Source organism: Elgaria multicarinata, chromosome 2, assembly GCF_023053635.1.
Source record: "Elgaria multicarinata webbii isolate HBS135686 ecotype San Diego chromosome 2, rElgMul1.1.pri, whole genome shotgun sequence".
NCBI lineage: Eukaryota > Metazoa > Chordata > Lepidosauria > Squamata > Anguidae > Elgaria > Elgaria multicarinata.
Window position 1 is genome coordinate 177,655,695 of NC_086172.1, and position 24,685 is coordinate 177,680,379.

General features: G+C 47.9%; 1 protein-coding gene across 2 annotated transcripts in view; it reads right to left on the reverse strand.

Annotated features, from left to right (window-relative positions):
* SAMD4A (sterile alpha motif domain containing 4A) overlaps window positions 1-24,685 on the reverse strand; it is a 157,053-nt gene that overhangs the window by 68,414 nt on the left and 63,954 nt on the right. For both annotated transcript variants that reach the window (XM_063118196.1, XM_063118195.1), the window contains exon 2: window positions 1,584-2,102. In XM_063118196.1, the coding sequence (XP_062974266.1) occupies window positions 1,584-2,102 (519 nt within the window). The remainder of the gene's footprint in view (window positions 1-1,583; window positions 2,103-24,685) is intronic.

Here is a 24,685-nt window from a genome sequence, read left to right on the forward strand (position 1 = left end):
TTTCACGGACGTTTTCTTGGCAGGCCTTATAGCGGGGTGGTTTGCCGTTGCCTTCCCCGGCCATGATTACCTTTCCCCCAGCTAGCTGGGTACTCATTTTACCGACCTTGGGAGGATGGAAGGCTGAGTCGACCCGAGCCGGCTGCCTGAAACCAGCTTCCGCTGGGATCGAACTCAGGCCGTGGGGAGAGTTTCAGCTGCAGAAACTGCTGCTTTACCGCTCTGCGCCACAAGAGGCTCTTAAAGGTAATAACCAACACTATATACTTTGCCCGGAAACTAATTGGCAGCCATCTCTTAAAACTGGGCCCTTTTGACACAAAAGCTTATTTCCCCATAAGTTTATTCCACCAAAGCTTATTCCTTGAGTAGGGTGACCATATGGAAAGGAGGACAGGGCTCATGTATCTTTAACAGTTGCATAGAAAAGGGGATTTCACCAGCTGTCATTTGTTTGCATGCAGCACCTGGTGAAATTCCCTCTTCATCACAACAGTTAAAGCTACAGGAGCCCTGCCCTCTTGCTCAGATACAAAAGAAGGCAGGGTACCTGCAGCTTTAACTACTGTGATGAAGAGGAAATTTCACCAGGTTCTCCATATATACAAATGGCACCTGCTGAAATTTCCTTTGCAATACAACAGTTAAAGATGCAGGAGCCCTGTCCTCCTTTCCATATGGTCAGCCTACATCATGCCTCACCTCTGGCTATGCTGCCCAGGTCTGATGAGGGTTGCAGTCCAACAACATCTGGTCCTTGCAGTCCAACAACATCTGGTCCTTGCAGTCCAACAACAACTGCCCAACCCTGTCCTGGTAGATTGCGATCTTTGTCTTCTGGACCTAACATCTGGATTGTGAACCAGCCAGAGAGCTTCGGCTATTGGGCGGTATAGTAATGCAATAACTAAATAAATAATAAATAAATCCCTGCATTGAGCAGGGGATTGGACTCGATGGCCTTATAGATCCCTTCCAACTCTACTCTTCTATGATTCTATGACCTCTCAGTATCACACAGGTGATGACCAAAGTTAGGGTGACCATGTGAAAAGGAGGACAGGGCTCCTGTATCTTTAACAGTTGTATTGAAAAGGGAATTTCAGCAGGTGTCATTTGTATGCATGCAGCACCTGGTGAAATTTCCTTTTCATCACAACAGTTAAAGCTGCAGGTGCCCTGCCCTCTTTTAAATCTGGTCACTCTAGTATAGCTCCTGCAGCTTTAACTGTTGTGATGAAGAGGAAATTTCACCAGGTTCTCCGTACATACAAATGACACCTGCTGAAATTCCCTTTTCTATTTTTGTGAACCGCCCAGAGAGCTCCGGCTATTGGGCGGTATAGAAATGTAATAAATAAAATAAATAAATAAATGTCTATTCAACTGTTAAAGATACAGGAGCCCTGTCCTCCTTTTCATAGGGTCACCCTACCTAAGTCCACCACTATTTTCTTGCGTGTGTGTGTGTGTGTGTGTGTGTATGGGGGAATTTCCACCAGTGGCGCGATCCCTGTTTCTTTCCTTACTTCAACCCTGCCTCCCACTGGAAACTGCCAACCCCAACGATGTCTCGGACTTACTTGTGCCGGTGCTGGTCCCAATCGTGTTGATGGTTGCCGGGACGGAGGAGGAGGAATAGAGAGGCAGGTGGCCATTCTCACAACCCAGGTTTTTATCCTGCCAGCTGGAGGCATTCACGCAGATGCCCGAGTCCCGACAGCTCTGCCACCCGTTGAGCTTATCGTCCGAGTTCTGTCTTTGGTGATAGTAGTGCGACTGGCCGTAATCCACCGAGTCGGATCGTCCCCTGCTTTGGCTGCCGAAGGTCCCCGACGTGCGGTCCTCCAAGTGGTTCAGCCACATGGCCAGAGCGCTCCTGTCCTCCAGGGACGTGGCAGGATGGATCAGGGCGTAGGACAAGAGCTGCCGGCTCTCCTCTATGTGTTGGTTGTGTTCGATCGAGTGAGCCAGGATTTTGGGAAGCAGCCTCATGTACTCCACTTTCGCTTCGATATTCCCAGGCTTCAGCAAAGGCAGGTGAGTTAACAACAAAGAAATCACTTTGTCCTTCGATTCTTGCTGCCACTGGTTAATGATTCCTGTTGTGCCAGAGAGGGGGAAATGGGGAGGGAAGGAGAGTTGTGAAATCAGCAAACAATCCCGAGGAAGCAAATAAAAAGTTTCAAAGAACACTGTAAATTTCAGGCGGCTTTGCAACACTGAGCCCACAGAAGGAGAAATGCAGTCTAATTGTTTTGCCCCCTCCTGTGTGGGGAAAAAAGGTTACAAAACAAAAACAAGCAAAAAAACAGACAAATAGGAAAACTGGGAATACGCAGGCTTTTGAGTCACACAGAACCTCCAGGCGGAAAGCATGCAGAATTTCCACATCAACAGACAACGGGCCAATTTTAAACAACGATCCCTGGGCACTTTTCTCTTTTAAAGCCGCTTCTTTTCTCCTGGAAAAGTGTGTGTGTGTGTGTGTGTGTGTGTGTGTGTCTGTGTGTGATGATATAGGTTTTTAGCCTAAAACAGGAAGAGCTTTACAAAATAAAGCACTGCATAAAACAGTGAAAAGGCAGGAGAAAGTCAGTTGCAGAGGCAGGCCTGATCCTGCAAGGAGTACGAGCAAAGCAACCACGCCGGAATCGTCTCCACTCACTGTGACCCCAGACAGGCCTGCACTGTTGCTGTTCATAGATAGCAGATACCAGGAATGCCCTACTACCACCGGAGGATTCCTGGAAATGACCCCTCAAAAGGAAGTAGCCTACAAAATATTCCACTGGCCCGCCTGACCCACACATACCTATCGTGGTCAGTTGTGTAGGGTGACCCTATGAAAAGGAGGACAGGGCTCCTGTATCTTTAACAGTTGCATAGAAAAGGGAATTTCAGCAGGGGTCATTGGTATATATGGAGAAGGAAAGGAAAGGGACCTCTCGTGCAAGCACTGAGTCATTACTGACTCTTGGAGGGACGCCAGCTTTCGCTGACGTTTTCTTGGCAGGCCTTATAGCGGGGTGGTTTGCCGTTGCCTTCCCCGGCCGTTATTACCTTTCCCCCAGCTAACTGGGTACTCATTTTACTGACCTCGGGAGGATGGAAGGCTGAGTCGACCCAAGCTTCTGCTGGGATCGAACTCAGGCCGTGGGGAGAGTTTCGGCTGCAGAAACTGCTGCTTTACCGCTCTGCACCACACAAGGCTCATATATATGGAGAACCTGGAGAAATTCCCTCTCCATCACAACAGTTAAAGCTGCAGGTGCCCTGCCCTCCTTTAAATCTGGTCACTCAAGTATAGCTCCTGCAGCTTTAACTGTTGTGATGAAAAGGGAATTTCTCCAGGTTCCCCATATATACAAATGACACCTGCTGAAATTCCCTTTTCAATACAACTGTTAAAGATACAGGAGCCCTGTCCTCCTTTTCATATGGTCACCCTACAGTTGTGGACCAGAAGACGAAAACATCCACTTTGTGTAAAGCATGGGTCCGAGGGTCAAACTGTGCCCTGGGGGGGACGGGACAAATCCGCCCACTTCCCCTGGCTCTACTCCGCTTTCCTCTGACCACTGATCATTACATGGTTTCCTGGTGTGTATTTTCATTTCTTCCCCATCCACCTGCAGCCATACTAAAAGGCTGAAATGCCACCCCAAAGTACTGACAGTAAGAGCTTTGAGGTGCAATCCTAGGCTTGTTTAGACAGGAAAAAAACTCCTACGATTCCCAGCATTCTCCAGTCAGCATTGCTCGCTGGGGAATGATGGGAGTTGTAGGAGTTTTTTCCCCCTGTCTAAGGGCTCCGTCACACCTAATTTTCCCCGCCTGGTTTGCCTCCGTGATTTCCACCTCCGTTTCATTAGCGGGTCAAGCTAACGGTCCCTTTCACATGTATTTGTGGTATCGCCACTGTACTAGTGAAATCTCCTTTCGCTTGTTTGCAATCCCACTCCACCCCGCCCCTTCTCCTTCCCCTTCCAGTTCATTGGTTCTTGTCGTTCAACTGAGTCTGCAGCAGCCCATTCGTTCAACACAGCATATTGGAGGAGGAGAACAGCCCCGCCCATCTCTTTCAGCAGCAAGACCTCCCTTCAAAGCACACCCTCCCCAACAAAGGACGTAGCACGAGGATGGCAATACATGGGGAGTGGAAGGGCGCTTTAATCCCCCACGGAGGAAATAAACCGGACTTTCCCTGCTCTTGGAAAACATAGAAAATGGAAGGAAAGAGGCAAGGTGACTGCAAGACAGGCACAACGTCATAAGAGTACTGCACTGGAAAACGGCAAACCTAGGGTGATCCTATGAAAAGGAAGACAGGGATCCTGTATCTTCAACAGTTGTATAGAAAAGGGAATTTCAGTAGGTGTCATTTGTATGCATGCAGCACCTGGTGAAATTCCCTCTTCCTCACAACAGTTCAAGCTGCAGGAGCCCTGCCCTCTTTTGTATCAGGTCACTCTAGTATAGCTCCTGCAGCGTGAACTGTTGGGATGAAGAGGGAATTTCACCAGGTGCTGCAGGCGTACAAGTGACACCTGCTGAAATTCCCTTTTCAATACAAGTCAAAGATACAGGAGCCCGGTCCTCCTTTCCATAGGGTCACTCTAGGCATGGCTCAGTGGTAGAGGCACTGCTTTGCATGCAGAAGGTCGCAGGCATGACGTGAGTGTGATAAAACACTGGTGTGATGGAACCCTAAACACCGCAATCCTATCTTTAGGTGACTTAAAACAACTTTCCCCAACCTGTGTCTCCAGTTGTGTTTGATTGCAATTCCCAACTGGCTGGGGCACGATGGGACTTGCAGTCCAACACATCTGGAGGGGAAAAGCTGGTTTAAATGAATCCATTATGGTGGTGGCAGTAACCACAGTGGCACGGAAGACCCAACCCCACCTCTCAAACCCGCTTTTCCAGAATCATTTGGAATTCTAGCTGCAATCCTGAGTCTTTTCAGTCAGGGTCCAGGCATCTGATGCGTCTTGAATCTGAAATGACGGCTTTTCTACAATTACATTCATCCCTGCCTTGCGCTCACGTCGTGCGCATTCCACTTGAAGGCAAGCTGACAGGGAGCCAAATGCCTCTGAACGTGGGTTACAGCTGGGTCATAGATACAGCGGGCGCTCGCTGAAGGCGGTTGCTACAGGAGGAAGGAAGCTGAACGCCTGCGCAGGGGTGAAGAACGACAAGCATCCCATTTCACCAGCACACATGCGCCTGGATTGCTGAGACCCACACGGTCCTATGGATGTCACGGAACCGCCGGCCTTGTAACACACAAGCCCTAAACCCACACAAGTCTCTCAGGTTTCACACACACACACACACATATGCACACACACCCAAACACAATTAGCTGAGAATTCAGTTGGCTATTTCAGGTTGGTTTCTACTTAGGGTGACCCTATGAAAAGGAGGACAGGGCTCCTGTATCTTTAACAGTTGCATAGAAAAGGGAGTTTCAGCAGGTGTCATTTGTATATATGGGGAATCTGGGGAAATTTCCTCTTCATCACAGCAGTTAAAGCTGCAGGAGCCCTGCCCTCTTTTGTATCTGGTCACTCTAAGAGAGCAGGGTTCCTGCAGCTTGAACTGCGGTGTTGAAGAGGGAATTTCACCAGGTGCTGCATGCATACCAAGGACACCTGCTGAATTGTAAGCCTATGCGGCAGGGTCTTGCTATTTACTGTGTAATCTGTACAGCACCATGTACAGTGATGGTGCTATATAAAATAATAATAATAATAATAATAATAATAATAATAATAATAATAATAATAAAATCCCTTTTCTCTACAACTGTTAAAGATACAGGAGCCCTGTTCTCCTTTCCATATGGCCACCCTATTCTACTCAGACCACCAAACATTGGCTACCTTAGAACGCTCAATGAGCAGGGAACCTCTTTGTACAAAGAGCTGCAGGTGATTGTAGATGGAACCAGTTTGCAGCATTGCCGGACTGTACAGTGCACTGTGTGTGTGTGTGTGTGTGTGTGACCCCAACCACTAAAGAGAACTGCTTTAAAGCATTGGGGAGAGGAAGGACACCCTTTCTGCTTAGGGAGACCATACGAAAAGGAGGACAGGGCTCCTGTATCTTTAACAGTTGTACAGGAAAGGGAATTTCAGCAGGTGCTATTTGTATGCATGCAGCACCTGGTGAAATCCCCTCTTCACAAATTTAATCTGTAGGAGCTATACTAAAGTGACCAGATACAAAAAAAGGCAGGGCTCCTGCAGCTTTAACTGTGGTGATGAAGAGGGATTTTCCCCAGGTTCCCCATATATACAAATGACACCTGCTGAAATTCCCTTTTCTGTACAACTGTTAAAGATACAGGAGCCCTGTTCTCCTTTCCATAGGGTTACTCTATTTCTGCTACTACATGGGTAGCAACATAATCCGAAGACATGGATCACCGCTCAGTGCTAGAGCATAAGCTTTGCGTATGAAGTTCCCAGGCTAAATCCCCGGGACCACCCACGACAAGTGATGAGAAAGATCAGAAATATTGTTCAAGGCCGCTTCCCATGTGCTGAGATTCTCCAAGGCTTCCACAGTTTAGTTGATGGGTGCAGAGGAATCCTGGGGATTGCCCAGAAGAAACCAGGCAGGTGAGATTGGTTCCTCTCTATTCGGCCCTGGTTAGGCCTCATCTAGAGTATTGTGTCCAGTTCTGGGCTCCAGAATTCAAGAAGGACGCAGACAAGCTGGAGCGTGTTCAGAGGAGGGCAATGATCAGGGGTCTGAAAACAAAGCCCTATGAAGAGAGACTGAAAGAACTGGGCATGTTTAGCCTGGAGAAGAGAAGATTAAGGGGAGACATGAGAGTACTCTTCAAATGCTTAAAAGGTTGTCACACAGAGGAGGGCCAGGATCTCTTCTCGATCCTCCCAGAGTGCAGGACACGGAATAACGGGCTCAAGTTAAAGGAAGCCAGGTTCCAGCTGGACATCAGGAAAAACTTCCTGACTGTTAGAGCAGTACAACAATGGAACCAGTTACCTAGGGAGGTCGTGGCCTCTCCCACACTAGAGGCCTTCAAGAGGCAGCTGGACAACCATCTGTCAGGGATGCTTTAGGGTGGATTCCTGCATTGAGCAGGGGGTTGGACTCGATGGCCTTGTAGGCCCCTTCCAACTCTGCTATTCTATGATTCCAGGAGGCAAGACATCTCGCTGTTGTGAAGAGGATGCTTGCACACTGTCCTATAAGCCAACTGCTCTGATACATCCTTTGAATGTAGAATGAACGTGCAGAAAAATGACTGTTCCACACGGTATCGGCAGCACGGGGAACATGGATCTAAAGCCACCAAAATACCAGCGAGTTATTGTTATGGAGCCAGTTGAGAGTAAGTCTGCTGTTTTTAAACAACGGTAAAGGAACAACAATTGGATGTTTTGCAAGAAGGAAGAGGCTGTCCTCAATAGACTCATACAGTTTTGTCAGAATGGGTATGAGTAATGAATACAAATGTGTCAGCCGGGAGTTTCAACACAGGCATACACAGAAAATCCCGCAGTGATTTTTCTACAATTTATAAACAAGACAGCAATTTATAACAAGCAACAAGGACTATAATTAAAGGCCGTGAGGATTTTTTTTTTTAAAAGGAAGATAGATACACTACCCCAGGAATCTGAGAGCACGCAGCAGCGAACGGTGCATTATTCGGACGCAAGTGTTTATACATGTATTTATAAAACTTTTCTGTACTGCCTTTTGGTTCTAAACAAAAGAGCATAATGTCACGGTGGTACATTTAAGCGCTCCAGTTATTAGCAAATTGCCCTTAAATTGCTGTTTTATTACACCCTTGCTTTCAGTTTAACATACTGTTTTTCCTCCTAGGCAGGTCTAGAACGGTATCCAGAAGGAGGAAAAAACACGCATGGCTGAAAGATGACAATATTCCAACTGGATGCAGTTTTAAGGTATAAAACGAGAAATTCAATTGCCCCCCATAAAGGAGAAGCCAAGCCCAATCAAGTGAAGTTTGTGAGGGGTGCTCATCTTCAAGCCCAAGAAGAAAAGTCAACAAAAACAGAATCAGTCCAATGTTCCAATGTGAAATACATCAGCAGCACCTCTGCAGGCAAATTTAGCCTGGAGAAGAGAAGATGGAGGGGAGACATGACAGCACTCTTCAAGGACTTGAAAGGTTGTCACACAGAGAAGGGCAAGGATCTCTTCTCGATCCTCCCAGAGTGCAGGACACGGAATAACGGGCTCAAGTTAAAGGAAGCCAGATTCCAGCTGGACATCAGGAAAAACTTCCTGGCTGTTAGAGCAGTACGACAATGGAATCAGTTACCTAGGGAGGTTGTGGGCTCTCCCACACTAGAGGCCTTCAAGAGGCAGCTGGACAACCATCTGTCAGGGATGCTTTAGGGTGGATTCCTGCATTGAGCAGGGGGTTGGACTCGATGGCCTTGTAGGCCCCTTCCAACTCTGCTATTCTATGATTCTATGAATCTGAGACATACTAACCAAGGTAAACACTGATGTACGCTTCAAGGGTGTTGTTGTTGATCCAAGACCACCGTTGATGCCTTCCAAAACACATGCGCCCCTCCTGAGGCCAAGAAACCACCTCCCTAGGTAACTGATTCCATTGTCGTACTGCTCTGTCAGGAAGTTTTTCCTGATGTCCAGCCGGAATCTGGCTTCCTTTAACTTAAGCCCGTTATTCCGTGTCCTGCACTCTGGGAGGATCAAGAAGAGATCCTGGTCCTCCTCTGTGTGACAACCTTTCAAGTATTTGAAGAGTGCTATCCTGTCTCCCCTCCATCTTCTCTTCTCCAGGCTAAACATGCCCAGCTCTTTCAGTCTCTCTTCATGGGGCTTTGTTTCCAGAGCCCTGATCATCCTGGATGCCCTTCTCTGAACACACTCCAGCTTGTCTGCGTCCTTCTTGAATTGTGAAGCCCAGAACTGGACGCAATACTCTAGCTGAGGCCTAACCAGGGCCGAATAGACAGGAACCAGTACCTCACACGATTTGGAAGCTATACTTCTATTAATGCAGCCCAAAATAGCATTTGCCTTTCTTGTAGCCCTATCGCACTGTTGGCTCATATTCAGCTTGCGATCTACAACAATTCCAAGATCCTTCTCGTTTGTAGTATTGCTGAGCCAAGTATCCCCCATCTTGTAACTGTGCATTTGATTTCTATTTGGGCTGGGGTGCATGGCAAAGCTAACATTTTATGCTATATGGTAGAGATCCATTCAACAAACGTCACAACCGGACTTATAACAATATATGCCCACTTCTGCTTTGAGCATTTGGACATTATAACAACAAATGAAGACCACGCAGCAAACTTATTAATTAGTTTATTTGTTTATTTTCTTCCTTGTCTTGATTTCCCCTCTAAAATTGTATTAACCGACTTCTCTGTAACAGTTGCTTACGCCCCAATTGAAAGGAGACTGTTCTATTTTTGCCTGTTACATCTAAAATAAAACTTTTTAAAAATGGGGGGAAAACGTAGAAGAACAGAAGGCCAGGGTGGGGGAAGGAAGTCATAGAATTAGAGAATCTAGAATCTAGAGTTGGAAGGGGCCTACAAGGCCATCGAGTCCAACCCCCTGCTCAATGCAGGAATCCACCCTAAAGCATCCCTGACAGATGGTTGTCCAGCTGCTCTTGAAGGTCTCTAGTGTGGGAGAGCCCACAACCTCCCTAGGTAACTGGTTCCATTGTCGTACTGCTCTAACACTCAGGAAGTTTTTTCTGATGTCCAGCCGGAATTCCTGGAACTTGTGCCTGTTATTCCGTGTCCTGCACTCTGAGATGATCGAGAAGAGATCCTGGCCCTCCTCTGTGTGACAACCTTTTAAGTATTTGAAGAGTGCTATTATGTCTCCCCTCCATCTTCTCTTCTCCAGGCTAAACATGCCCAGTACTTTCAGTCTCTCTTCACAGGGCTTTGTTTCCAGACCCCTGATCATCCTGCTTGCCCTCCTCTGAACACGCTCCAGCTTGTCTGCGTCCTTCTTGAATTGTGGAGCCCAGAACTGGATGCAATACTCTAGATGAGGCCTAACCAGGGCCGAATAGAGAGGAACCAGTACCTCCCGTGAGAAAGAAGTCACGTTAGAAAGAAGCGAGATGCGAGGGGCCACGTGGGTTATCTCCAGGTTGCTTGCAACTGAACCTGCTAATCACTTATGAGATCCCGACATTACAAAAATAATGCAAATGCAGCTACACTGAACAGCAGTGCTGGCTCTATACTTAAACGCATCTGTCTGGGGAACTGGCCAAGGGCACAGGGTGGGGGTGGCGTTAGGGGGAAAGGAATGGCTACAGCAGCTCATTGGGTTGGCGTTCAAAGTAGGCACGCAAAGCTAATTGAGGGCTCTCGGCCAAATTTAAAAAAAACACACGAACCATTACTTTGCACACAAGCCGCCTCTGTGCGCGGTGCCATCGTGTGGCCTGTTTCTGCAGCTTGACCCGCCCCCTCGGTTTAAACTGGAAACAGACTCTCTGTGACCTGTAATAACACCGCTCCAAAATTAGATCACACAGTTTCGCTTGGCCACTCTTTCCGCCCCGCAAAGCGGAACACAAGTGTTGAGGGTTTTCTTTCCCCTGGTGTTTTGTGTGGGTATGGGTACGCACGCGCATGTGCGCGCACTCACAATTCTCTCTTTTCATGTTGCCATACCCAGCTTGTTATGCTGTGTGGGTTGCTCAAAAGCTGTGATTTACAAATTTTGCTGCTTTCAGGGGTCTCCTGCACACCCGCCCCGCCCCAGAACCTCGGTGCATTGCTGAGATTCCTGGGGCATTATTTATTTAATTAATTAATTTATTACACTTATACACCGCCCCCATAGCCAGGGCTCTCTGGGCGGTTTACAGAAATCCTAAAATTAAGATAAAAACGAGTATACAAAATTTAAAATTCTAAATCACAGAACATACACACATAAAGCATTAAAAACCGTTAAAAACAAACAAACATGTGGGTGATTAAGATGTGCCGCCATATGCCTGGGCAAAGAGGAAAGTTGGTGCCAGGCGAGCCTCGTCAGGGAGATCATTCCACAGTCTGGGGGCCACCACCGAAAAGGCCCTGTCCCTCGTTGCCACACTCCGAGCCTCTCTCGGAGTAGGCACCCGGAGGAGGACCTTAGATGTTGAACGTAGTGACCGGGTATATTCACGTTGGGAGAGGCGTTCAGTCAGGTATTGTGGTCCCAAGCCGTGTTCCTGGCATGGTTTTGTGATGTACACCTCTATCCTGCCTCACTTGACTTACCTTTTTTCTAAGCTTGGCTCTTTAATAAATATATTGGAATCGAGACTGGAGGCAAGTGAGGCATGACAAGAGGTGTACAAAATTATGCATGGAGAAAGTGGAGAGGGAGACATTTTTCTCCCTCTCTCATAATGTAGAACCCAATGGGGGTCATCCCATGAAGCTGATGGGTGGGAGATTCAGGACAGACCAAAGGAAGTCCTTCTTCACACAGTGCAAAGTTCAACTATGGAATTCACTTCCACAAGAAGTAGTGATGGCCACCAATCATAGAATCACGGAATAGTAGAGTTGGAAGGAGCCTATAAGGCCATTGAGTCCAACCCCCTGCTCAATGCAGGAATCCACCCTAAAGCATCCCTGACAGATGGTTGTCCAGCTGCCTCTTGAAGGCCTCTAGTGTGGGAGAGGCCACAACCTCCCTAGGTAGCTGGTTCCATTGTCGAACTGCTCTAACAGTCAGGAAGTTTTTCCTGATGTCCAACCGGAATCTGGCTTCCTATCACTTGAGCCTGTTATTCCGTGTCCTGCACTCTGGGAGGATCAAGAAGAGATCCTGGCCCTCCTCTGTGTGACAACCTTTTAAGTATTTGAAGAGTGTTTTCATGTCTCCCCTCCATCTTCTCTTCTCCAGGATAAACATGCCCAATTCTTTCAGTCTCTCTTCATAGGGCTTTGCTTCCAGACCCCTGATCATCCTGGTTGCTCTCCTCTGAACACGCTCCAGCTTGTCTGCATCCTTCTTGAATTGTGGAGCCCAGAACTGGATGGCTTTAAAAGGGGGTTGGACAAATTTCTGGAAGAGAAGGCTTTCCATGGCTGCTAGTTGTGATGGCTATATTCTGCTTCCAGTATCAGAGGCAGTATGCCTTTATGTACAGCAGTTGCTGGGGAACATGGATGGGAGGGTGGGTTTCCCTAGTGCAGCTGGCTGGTTTTGTAAACGGAATGCTGGACCAGATAGGACTTTGGTCCGGTCCAGTCCAGCAGGACTTTTCTGAAGCAGAAAGACTTATCAATGGAACCTTCTCAAACTGGGGAGAGGCAACGAGTGGGGTGCCGCAGGGCTCAGTCCTGGGCCCAGTGCTCTTCAACATTTTTATTAACGTTTTGGACGAGGAGGTGCAGGGAATGCTGATCAAATTTGCAGATGACACCAAATTGGGTGGGATAGCTAATACCCTGGAAGACAGAAACAAACTTCAAAGTGATCTTGATAGGCTGAAGTGCTGGGCTGAAAACAACAGAATGAAATTGAATAGGGATGAATGCCAAGTTCTACATTTAGGAAATAGAAACCAAAGGCACAGTTACAAGATGGGGGATACTTGGCTCAGCAATACTACAAACGAGAAGGAATTGTTGTAGATTGGAAGTTGAATATGAGCCAACAGTGCTATAGGGCTGCAAGAAAGGCCAATGCTATTTTGGGCTGCATTAATAGAAGTAGAGCTTCCAGATCGCGTGAGGTGCTGGTTCCTCTCTATTCGGCCCTGGTTAGGCCGCATCTAGAGTATTGCGTCCAGTTCTGGGCTCCACAATTCAAGGAGGACGCAGGCAAGCTGGAGCGTGTTCAGAAGAGGGCAACCAGGATGATCAGGGGTCTGGAAACAAAGCCCTATGAAGAGAGACTGAAAGAACTGGGCATGTTTAGCCTGGAGAAGAGAAGATGGAGGGGAGACATGAAAGCACTCTTCAAATACTTAAAAGGTTGTCCCACAGAGGAGGGCCAGGATCTCTTCTCGATCCTCCCAGAGTGCAGGACACGGAATAACGGGCTCAAGTTAAAGGAAGCCTGATTCCGGCTGGACATCAGGAAAAACTTCCTGACTGTTAGAGCAGTACGACAATGGAATCAGTTGCCTGGTGAGGTTGTGGCCTCTCCCACACTAGAGGCCTTCAAGAGGCAGCTGGACAACCCTCTGTCAGGGATGCTTTAGGGTGGATTCCTGCATTGAGCAGGGGATTGGACTCGATGGCCTTGTAGGCCCCTTCCAACTCTGCGATTCTATGATTCTACGATTCTATGACTTGAGAAATAGCCTGTTGCTTTTAAAAATAAAAATGAAACTCCAAACTAGCTCTGTAGAACTTACCTATCAGAATCCTCTGTGTAACTCAACAAATCAGCTTACATGTTGGAAAGGGGGAGTTTCTGGCTGATGTCGTCTCTTCTCTTTCCATGTTAAAGCAAGGGGAAATCTCAGAGACCCCCAAGTATTTCTACAAGGACAGGCGTTTCCCAGGGAGGGAAATTCAAACTGACCCAATCAATAGCCTGGCTCCCTGTGGACATTCGCCCTTTAGTCTAGGTGATTCTTAGAGGACTTCTTTTACATATGCTGAGTTATGGGAGAGTCTGAAATGTATAGAGATGTAAATTTGGGTGACTACTTCGTTCAAAGATATTTCTCATAGGATATGGGGGTGGGGGGGTTGGGAGAGGAAGGTTTGGTTCATTACAGGGAGGTGGGGAGGTGCAAACACTAAACTGGATTGAGAAACAGCCAAGAGCTTTGTGGCACCTTGAAGGCCAACACAGGGATTTTGGCATTAAATTTCCTGGTCAATGTCCACTTCATCACATACAGATGCAAATAAATGTGTTAGTCTTTAAGGCGGCACAAGTCTATTTGTCACTGATGCTGCAACAGAACGAATGTGGAAATTGTTAATCTGGATTTGCTTCTCCTTTTTTGGGAGCGGAAGGACCTTGTAGGGAAAGGGGGATGGAAAACACGCGGAGAGACAAATACCAAAGAAAAAGCATCAACAAAAAAACACACACACACACACACAGAGAGAACAAATGGAGCAGAAGGGAAACTATCAAACACGAATTCCAAGCTAGTGACATGAACGCTGGACAGGCAACGATGACTCACAGGCCAATAAAATGTGCCGGAATCGGCTGCCATATGACGCAAAGCCATGATGACTTCCACATTACCAAAAAAAAAAAAAGGGGGGGGGGAGGGCCGGGTGAAATCACCCCGGCCGTTCGAGCCAGATTGGGAAGAGGGCCTGCCAAATGGAACGCCATTGGCTGGGCTCTCTGTGGCCAACGGGGAATTTAAAAAGGAGAAAGAGGGAGAGAGAGAGAGCGCCAGCCAGACTCTTGAAAGCAAAGTTCACTGAAGCAAGAGTTTGAGCATCCCAAATTTCCCAGCTGCATTTCTCTCTCTCTCTCTCTCTCTCTCCCCTCCCCCGCCCCGAATCCCACATTTGAAAGAGACAAATGCAAGGACGGAGGGCTCAGCACACTCCTTTTCACACTGGAACCTCACTCAGGGTGGGATTCCTTCACTTCTCCCCAGGGCCGGTGCTACCATAGAGGCCACTCAGGCGGCTGCCTAGAGCGCCAAGCTAAGAGGGGCGCCAAGCACAGCGCCCCACTCACGCGCATTGGCTGTGAGCCAGCCCGGCCCAAGGATTCAGCTGGGCCTGGGCAGGCAAGATGGCGCCCCGTGCCCACCCAGCCAAAGCGAAGCCAGGGACGCTGGGGTGGAGGTGGGGCGGCTCCACGTTCCAACTTCCAGAACGCGCCCAGAAGAGAGAGAGAGAGAGAGAGAGAGAATGTATGGGTGAATGGGGTTCATGGGGTCTTTGAGTGAATGCATGTGTTCATGCGTGTGTTTGTTTGGCGTGAGTGATGCTGAGTGTCTCTGTGTGTGTGTGTGTGTGCGCACGTGTGTGAGTTGGGGGGGATGATTTGGAGGTGATATTCCTATTAAATAATGCATTTTAGACCCATAGACGTTCCTTTCCAATTTGTTTGCTATAATTGGCATGATGTATTTCTTGCACTTTAATTTTTTTTTAGCAGTTTCAAGTTTTGTGCTTCTTATTTTCTCCAGGAAACATATGTTCTTAGAAATCAAAGTTGGCATTTTGGGGTGTGTGTGTGAAAGTAGCTCACCTTGCCTAGGGCGCAAAATAGTCTGGCACCGGCCCTGCTTCTCCCTCTTTTGATGCCCAGCCGGGCAGGGATGACTATCTGTCAGGGATGCTTTAGGGTGGATTCCTGCATTGAGCAGGGGGTTGGACTCGATGGCCTTGTAGGCCCCTTCCAACTCTGCTATTCTATGATTCTATGACTAGGGGGCATACGGGCCTGCGTTCAGCTGAGGGCCAAACTGCCCCTTAGATCAGACATCCTCAGCACAGCGGCCTCCGGATGTGCTGGACTACAACTCCTATCATCCCCAGTCACAATGGCTAGGGATGATGGTAGTTGTAGTCCAGTGCATCCGGAGACCGCTGGGCTGGGGAAGGCAGCCTTAGATAAGAACAACAGAAAAGCCCGGATGCTGGATCAGACCATGGGGATATCGGGCGGTATAGAAATGCAATAAATAAAATAAAATAAAATAAATGGCTCCATCCATTCCTGCATTCTGTTCACACAGCGGCCAACCAGCTGTCGATCAGGGACTCACAAGCAGGACACGGGTGCAACGGCACCCTCCCGCCCATGTTCCCCAGCAACTGGTAAACAGAGGCATTCCGCCTCTGATAGTGGCTTATTAGCCACCGCTATCAAATCTCATTCTCCATGTCTGTCTGCTTCCCTTTTAAAGCCGTCCAAATTGGTGGCCGCCGCTACATCTCGTGAAAGTAAACTCCATAGCTTCGCTAGGGGCTGTGCGAAGGAGGCTTCCCTTTCATCTGCCCTGAATTTCCCATCCAACAGACCCATGGGATGAGCCCGCTGGGTCCTAGTTAGGGTGGTCACGAGCGACCGACTGGGTCCAGTGTCCAGCCCTCACGGACCCAGTTGGATGCACTCGGTGTGAGCGCGGACTCGCCCTTAAGCACTTGCGACCCCCTCCCGCCCCCGCCCAACCCTCGCTACCCTCCCCCTGATGCCTTAATAGAGGCCGCCATTAATGCAGTGGAGGGAGGGGAGTGGGCGAATTCCGGAGGCTCCAGAAACTGTGCATTTGTCCCTTCCACACTAATGGCGCCCACCGTTAGCATGTGTGTGGGGGGGGAGGAAGGGAAGCCAGGGTGGCAGCCTGGCTTGCAGGGGCGGGTGGCAGCAGCGGTGGTGCAAGGTCACCAATTTCACCCATTCCTCGTTCTAGCATACTTTTTTTTTTACTACTCATTAGAACATCAGAAGAGCCCTGCTGAATCAGACCGACGGTCCATCTAGTCCAGCACTCTGTTCACACAGTGGCCAACCAGCTGTCAACCAGGAACCCATAAGCAGGATATGGGTGCAATAGCACTTCCCCATCCTTGTTCCCCAGCAACTAGTGTATACAGGGTTACTGCCACTGATACTGGAGATAGAATCATAGAATCATAGAATAGCAGAGTTGGAAGGGGCCTACAAGGCCATCGAGTCTAACCCCCTGCTCAATGCAGGAATCCACCCTAAAGCATCCCTGACAGATGATTGTCCAGATGCCTCTTGAATGCCTCTAGTGTGGGAGAGCCCACAACCTCCCTAGGGAACTGGTTCCATTGTCATACTGCTCTAACAGTCAGGAAGTTTTTCCTGATGTCTAGCTGGAATCTGGCTTCCTGTAACTTGAGCCCGTTATTCCGTGTCCTGCACTCTGGGAGGATCGAGAAGAGATCCTGGCCCTCCTCTGTGTGACAACCTTTTAAGTATTTGAAGAGTGCTCTCATGTCTCCCCTCCATCTTCTCTTCTCCAGGCTAAACAGGCCCAGTTCTTTCAGTCTCTCTTCATAGGGCTTTGCTTCCAGACCCCTGATCATCCTGGTTGCCCTCCTCTGAACACGCTCCAGCTTGTCTGCGTCCTTCTTGAATTGTGGTACACAGCTATCAGGACTAGTAAATAGCCTTCTCCTCCAGGAATTTATCCAGTCCCCTTTTAAAGCCATCCCATGTGGTGGCCGTCATGTGGTAGTGAGTTCCATTATTTAACTATGCGCTGTGTGAAGAAGTCCTTCCTATTATTTGTCTTGGATCTCCCACCAATCAGTTTCATGGGATGACCCCATTGGGTTCTAGTATTTTGAGAGAGGGAGAAAAATGTCTCCCTATCCACATTCACGCAGCAGCCAACCAGGCATCGGCCAGGGATGAACAAGCAGGACATGGTGCCACTGCACCCTCCCACCATGTTCCCCAGCAACTGGTGCACACAGGCTTACTGCCTCAGATACTGGAGGTAGCACATAGCCAGCAGGACTAGTAGCCACGGATAGCCTTCTCCTCCAGGAATTTATCCAACCCCCTTTTAAAGCCATCCAAATTGGTGTCCATCACTATATCTTGTGGTAGTGAGTTCCATAATTTAACTATGCGCTGTGTGAAGAAGTACTTCCTTTTATTTGTCCTGGATCTCCCACCCATCAGCTTCATAGGATGACCCCATTGGGTTCTCGTATTTTGAGAGAGAGAGAAAAAAATGTCTCCCTATCCACATTCTCCGCACCATGCATAACTTCCCATGCATGTGTTTGTATTTAAGACCCAAATCGCCATCTCTTCTAGAGAAGAGCAGTTTCAGATTTAGCAAAAGTGGAGGAACGAAACCACTTGGCCGGTTCAAAACTTGGCAACGCACAAAATAAGACGCTGGCACGAACACGGGTTCAATTCCCCATCAGGAAAGTCAAGTTAAGGTTGAGTCAAAAAGTATGGGAGGGAACAGGTGAGCAATTTAACAGGTGAGCATTTCCAACATGAATTCCCATAACAAATGATGAGAGGGTCCAGAAACCTGAATTTTTGAGGGTCAGTATGTTTTATATTCCAGAGAGGTGGCTGTATTTAAAATATTTCCATCTTTTAAAATCTATTTTAAAGTGTTTTATTCTGTTTTTATTTTATTTTGTCTTGTACACCGCTCTGAAATTTTAAATGGGGAGCAGTATATAAATATTGTAAATAAATAAATAAATTTGGAATAAAGATGGCTAGAAAAATGAATATACAGTAAAGGCATACCTAAAAAGATACCTTATATAAGAATGGAACCAGTTGCTCCAGGGGACATTTAGAATTTCCCCAACTAGTGCTTTATAAGATTACATCCAGCCCTCTGGGAGCCAACCTTTATGTTCAGAAATATCATGCTGGGCAGTAATTCAAACAGAACATTATGGGTTGCATTTTGAACCGTCCTGCACATAGAAAAGCAGTAAAAACAAGCTTTATTACTCTTTGCCTTGATTTGCTTGCTTTTCACAGACAGGAAGTTAATTTATTTACATGCATATAACCCAGCTTTATTATTATTATTATTATTTATTTATATAGCACCATCAATGTACATGGTGCTGTACAGAGTAAAACAGTAAATAGCACACACGTGGCTCTTACAACGTGAGTTAGGTTGAGAGATGGTGACTAGCCCATGGGCATACAGTGAGTTTCATGGTGTGGAGTGTCCCACTACAGCACAATTTGCTTCAGTATTACTGGCCTGATGCACAACGGCTGGATTTCAAATCCTGATTACAGGTGGACGCAACACTGCACAACAATCCTGAAATGGAAATGGAAGGGAAGATAGAGCCATGATTAAGAAGATCAGAGATGCACCAGGTTGCTCTCTTAGGAGTTTGAAGTGGGAACTTAGGGCATGGCTACACCGGGTGATATCCCGGGCATCATAAGCTGAATATAAGCCAACAGTGCGATAGGGCTGCAAGAAAGGCAAATGCTATTTTGGGCTGCATTAATAGAGGTAGAGCTTCCAAATCACGTGAGGTACTGATTCCTCTCTCTTTGGCCCTGGTTGGGCCTCATCTGGAGTATTGCGTCCAGTTCTGGGCTCCACAATTCAAGAAGGACGCAGACAAGCTGGAGCGTGTTCAGAGGTCTGGAAACAAAGCCCTATGAAGAGAGACTGAAAGAACTGGGCATGTTTAGCCTGGAGAAGAGAAGATGGAGGGGAGACATGATAGCACTCTTCAAATACTTAAAAGGTTGTCACACAGAGGAGGGCCAGGATCTCTTCTCAATCCTCCCAGAGTGCTGGACACGGAATAACAGGCTCAAGTTAAAGGAAGCCAGATTCCAGCTGGACATCAGGAAAAACTTCCTGACTGTTAGAGCAGTATGACAATGGAACCAGTTACCTAGGGAGGTTGTGGGCTCTGCCACACTAGAGGCCTTCGAGAGGCAGCTGGACAATCATGTCAGGGATGCTTTAGGGTGGATTCCTGCATTGAGCAGGAGGTTGGACTCGATGGCCTTGTAGGCCCCTTTTAACTCTGCTATTCTATGATTCTATGATCCCAGGATTGTCCATGTGCGTCCACATGACGCACAGGGGATCCCGGGAGCAGGGAGGGATCATCCCTCCATTTCCCCGGGACATTGCTGTACCCTTTTTTCGCAGTTTTTCCCATGGTCCAGGGACAATCCCAAGGACCACAGGTGGTGTGGCCGCCCATCCCAGCTTCTTCCCTCTTCCCCACAAGTAGCGGGGGTCATCAAAGTGAAGGAGCTGGGCTGGCGGGAATCCAGGGCCATGGGGGTGGGTGGGTTCGGGGGCTATTTTTAAAACTTTATTGCTGAAGTGTTCCAGCTCCTGTCTTTTTTTTTTTAAAAAAAAAGGCGGACACAACGTCCTGCTTCCTCCCTGGACGTCACGTGCCGCGCGCGATCAGCATGTCACAAGACCCTCCCCGCTCCCTCCTGGATTGCTGGGAGGTGTAGATTGCCCTTAAAAGAGCCAGGTGAGCTAGCGGGTTTGTGTGCGTTCAAAACCCTCCTAAGGCACAGAAGGAAATAGCAGAATGCAACACCATCCGGCAGTAAGAAGCTTGTGGGATTAGCATAAAGTTCACCGGCCCTTCTGCCACCTGGCACTCTCCAGATGTGTTGGACTGCAAGGCCCATCATTCTTTGGGTCACCATTCCAAGAAGGGATGAGCAACAATTAGGGAGGGTTTAACGCCAGGGAAATCCCGCCACCTGTTTTGGGAGTGGCAAGTGAGGTGCCTGAATTAAGGGGGGGGGCACTATGCAGGTGAGAAACGTCATGCAGCTGATGCGATCAACGCTCGCTCGGGATTTCCTGTCGTCGAGGAGAGAAGCAGCAAAAATAGTTCACAGAGGCTACAACTTCGGCACTGGGAACAGCAATGATGGCTTCTGGCTGGGTGATTGCCAGAAATGGGCTCCCTGGTGCAGAATGGATTTCTACTCTGACCCTTACTGGCAAAGCAGAAAGTGCCGGAGGAAAATGCTGGGTCATTCCAATTTGCTTTTGTTGTTCTGTGTCATTCCTGTTCGCACGGACCTGACTTGCCGAAGGCGAGCAAGAACGAATGTCTCATCACAACAGAGCACTCTCAAAAGCCAGCCATGAATCATTAGCATGTGCCAGAACAAGGGGCGAATTAATTCCCTATTCTCTCCTGGCTGCCCCACCGCTATTTGTCGTACACAAAGTTTACAGATCCAAAGGCCACAGAAAGCTGAGTCAGAAATTACCAGGCATATGCCTGCCCTGGACAGGCAGAGCACTAGACCGGGATGCACAACACTCTCGGTACGTCTACCTTCTCACCACCATGGTCATCAGCTGTTCCTCCTCCTCCTCCTCCTCCTCCTCCTCCTCCTCATGGCTCCTCCTTGCTTGCTTGACAGGCAGAGAGCCAGGGAGCAAGTAGGCCGGGGCGTCTCCTTCTCTTCCTCCTTCTCACCACCTCCATCATGTGGGCCAGAGCTAAGGGCAGGTGAACAAGCAGGTTGCCATGGTGAAGAGGAACAGCAACTGCAGGAGCACTTGTCAGTGGGCCCTTGTCAGGATATGGGCCCTCAGCAGGTATCCAGTCATGCCTACTCTTGACACTGGCCTTGACTCCGACCCAAAGAAGGTAAGAGGAAGTTTGCCTCTCCAAAGAACATCAGAAGAGCCCTGCTGGATCTGTCCAAGGGTCCATCTAGTCCAGCACTCTGTTCCCACAGTGGCCACCCTAAAGCATCCCTGACAGATGGTTGTCCTGCTGCCTCTTGAAGGCCTCTAGTGTGGGAGAGCCCACAACCTCCCTAGGTAACTGATTCCATTGTCCATTGGCTCCAGCTTGTCTGCATCCTTCTTGAATTGTGGAGCCCAGATCTGGACGCAGTACTCTAGATGAGGCCTAACCAGGGCCGAATAGAGAGGAACCAGTACCTCACATGATTTGGAAGCTATACTTCTATTAATGCAGCCCAAAATAGCATTTGCCTTTCTTGCAGCCCTATCGCACTGTTGGCTCCTATTCAGCTTATGATCTACAACAATTCCAAGATCCTTCTCGTTTGTAGCATTGCTGAGCCAAGTATCCCCCATCTTGTAACTGTGCCTTTGGTTTCTATTTCCTAAATGTAGAACTTGGCATTCATCCCTATTCAATTTCATTCTGTTGTTTTCAGCCCAGCACTCCAGCCTATCAAGATCCCTTTGAAGTTTGTTTCTGTCTTCCAGGGTATTAGCTATCCCACCCAATTTTGTGTCATCTGCAAATTTGATAAGCATTCCCTGCACCTCCTTGTCCAAATCATTAATAAAAATGTTGAAGAGAACTGGGCCCAGGACTGAGCCCTGCGGTACCCCACTCATTGCCTCTCCCCAGTTTGAGAAGGTTCCATTGATAAGTTGAGTCCGATTCTGTAGCCAACTGTGAATTCACCTAATAGTTGTTCCATCTAGCCCACTTTTAGCTAGGTTGTTAATCAGAATATCATGGGGCACTTTGTCGAAAACTTTGCTGAAGTCAAGACATATGACGTCCACAGCATTCCCACAGTCCACAAGGGAGGTTACCCGATCAAAAAATGAGATCAAATTAGTCTGACAGGATTTGTTCCTGACAAATCCATGTTGGCTTCTAGTAATCACTGAGATTAACCCTGAGACGGTTAATTAACCATTAACCCTGAAACGGAATTCAACCAACCCTTCTATGCAAGGGACAGCACACCCAAGGGCATATGAAACTATCTTATGCCATCATTAGCCCAGTACTTTCTTCTGCAGGTTAGATGGGGGATACTGGGACTTGTAGTCCAAGACATCTAGAGGGCACCAGGCTGGAGAAGTCTGGTCTCGTATCTCCAGTAGCCTGTTTCCCAACATTTGCCAGGGAAAAGAGGAAAAAACTGACAGTGCAGTCTTTACTCCTGAATGATCACCCCTCACTACGTGGCCGAATCACCTGGCAAAACATCTAGAACTGTGCAGCAGACAGGCTAAAATGAGCACTAACTCCACGAACCTTCAGCATCAGGAGCTGAATATAAAAATAGCGGTGTGATACATGCAAATGTTTCTAAGCTCTGTAACACGTTATGGAATAAACAGGGACTCTCAGCGATTATCAGGCGACAGGTCTGATATATTTGCCTTTTAATTTCACCTTTACAAACCAAATCCTTTGCTTTAGAGAAGCACAAGTTCAAACGATGGTGCGTGGTGTGTGTTTTGCGGGCTGGCATTAGCTCTATATGTTGCACAGGGTATCCATCGTTCCTGTAAGGCAGGGGTGGGTAGATGTCAGTGTGGTGTAGTGGCTAAGGTGATGGACTGGAAAGCGAGAGATCCAGGTTCTAGTCGCCACCCGGTGACTTTGGGCCAGTCACAGACTCTCAGCCCAACCTACCTCGCAGGGTTGTTGTTGTGAGGATAAAATAGAGAGAAGGATTATGTACGCTGCCTTGGGTTCCTTGGAGGAAAAAAGGCAGGCTGTAAATGTAATAATAATAATAATGATAATGATAATGATAATGATGGTGATGTCAGGTTTCTGGGACCCACTTTGCTTTTTTACTAGAAACTCAAGGTCTGTCCGGAACAAAAGAGTAGTGGAGGGCAGACATAGGGCATGTCTAGACCTCCTGGAGTTCTGGGAGGGAGGGGGGGATCTCACGTTTTTCTTATCGCAAGATTCTCCCCCTCAGTCCACACACGGCAGTGCGACATCCCTGGCATTGTGCGCGTCACGGCGGCCATTTGGTTTTTTTTTACAGAAAAAGCTGGAGCGCATGAGCGCACCAGCGAAAATAAAAAGGTAAAAGAACACACACAACCCCCTTCCCCGATCTTGCTCCCCTCCCCACTCCCAACGGGCACAGAGCGCCTAAGGAGCTCCGTGCCTGGTTCCTGGCTCAAAAATCGGGATGGCCACCTATACCTCTCGTTGGTCTCAGGACGATCCTGAGACCACGGGAAAAGTTGGGATCAAAGCCGTCCCGGTTATCCCGGGGAAATGCAAGGAACTTCCCTCCCTGCCCCGGGATCCCCTGGGCGTCATGCCCATACACTGCATAGAATCAGGGTGCCTTTGATCACCTGGCTCAGACCAATAATTTCTTTTTCAGTGTCAGAATTGAGCTTGCAGTCCTTTTACACAGATAAGTATTCCTGCACCAGGGTTTCCTTATTTCAGCAGCTGAATTTGGATGGGAAATGCCATTTTATTGCTGTTTTTCTTAGGCAGAGTCAGAATCATAGAATCATAGAATAGCAGAGTTGGAAGGGGCCTTCAAGGCCATTGAGTCCAACCCCCTGCTCAATGCAGGAATCCACCCTAAAGCATCCCCGACAGATGCACATCACTAGTAGATTTCAAACTACCTTCTGCACAACCCTGCTCTAAGGAAACCAAAGCGATCCATTTTATCCTCCTAACAACCCTATGAGATAAGGCATGGAAGATTGGGGTTAAATGTGGATTCACCTGGTTTAATGGGTGAATGTTGGTGAATGTATATTGTGTCAGTCCAAGGATTCAAGCAGGATTATTCCTCATCCAGTGGAGGCTGGCGGCTCCGATGTCAGTGGGGCGGCGAATCTGCTCCAGGTTTCAGTTTGAACCAATCAGAACTCTAAAGGTGTGTGCCGACTCGCTCGGACTGTAAACCGGAGCAGATTCACCGCCCCACTGACATCGGAGCCACCAGCCTCCACTGTCCCCATCCTTTGGATTTTACCTAAAGTTTCATGGGACCCACACCCACCCACTAACATCAACACAGTGGTCTTAATTAGAAGGCAATACCGTCGGTGAAAGGTTATCTGCCGATGTAATAAATATAAGCAATATCAAAGCTCCAAAGTACTTTTGGAAATGTCTAGTTTCTGGGGGGGGGAATATGTTCCATCCTTTGCCTCATTCAATACAGATTATTAGCTGAATAAGTGTTGAAGTAAACCAGCAAGTCATATTTCACAGGGCGAAAAGGCCTTTTTTTCCTACCTCAGCCTCAGAGTCAGCTGTTCCCAAGAAAGATTCCTACCTGCCCGCCACCCGTATCTTATTTAGAAAGCAGTCAATAGCAATGTAGTTCAGAAACACTGATATGAAAAGGATGTAGCAAGAGTTTTATTTTATTTATTTATTTATTCTTGGGTGTCTAGGGACTCCTGTCTAAGGCAGCTGTTTTTGGAATGCGAGTTGTTCCCAGG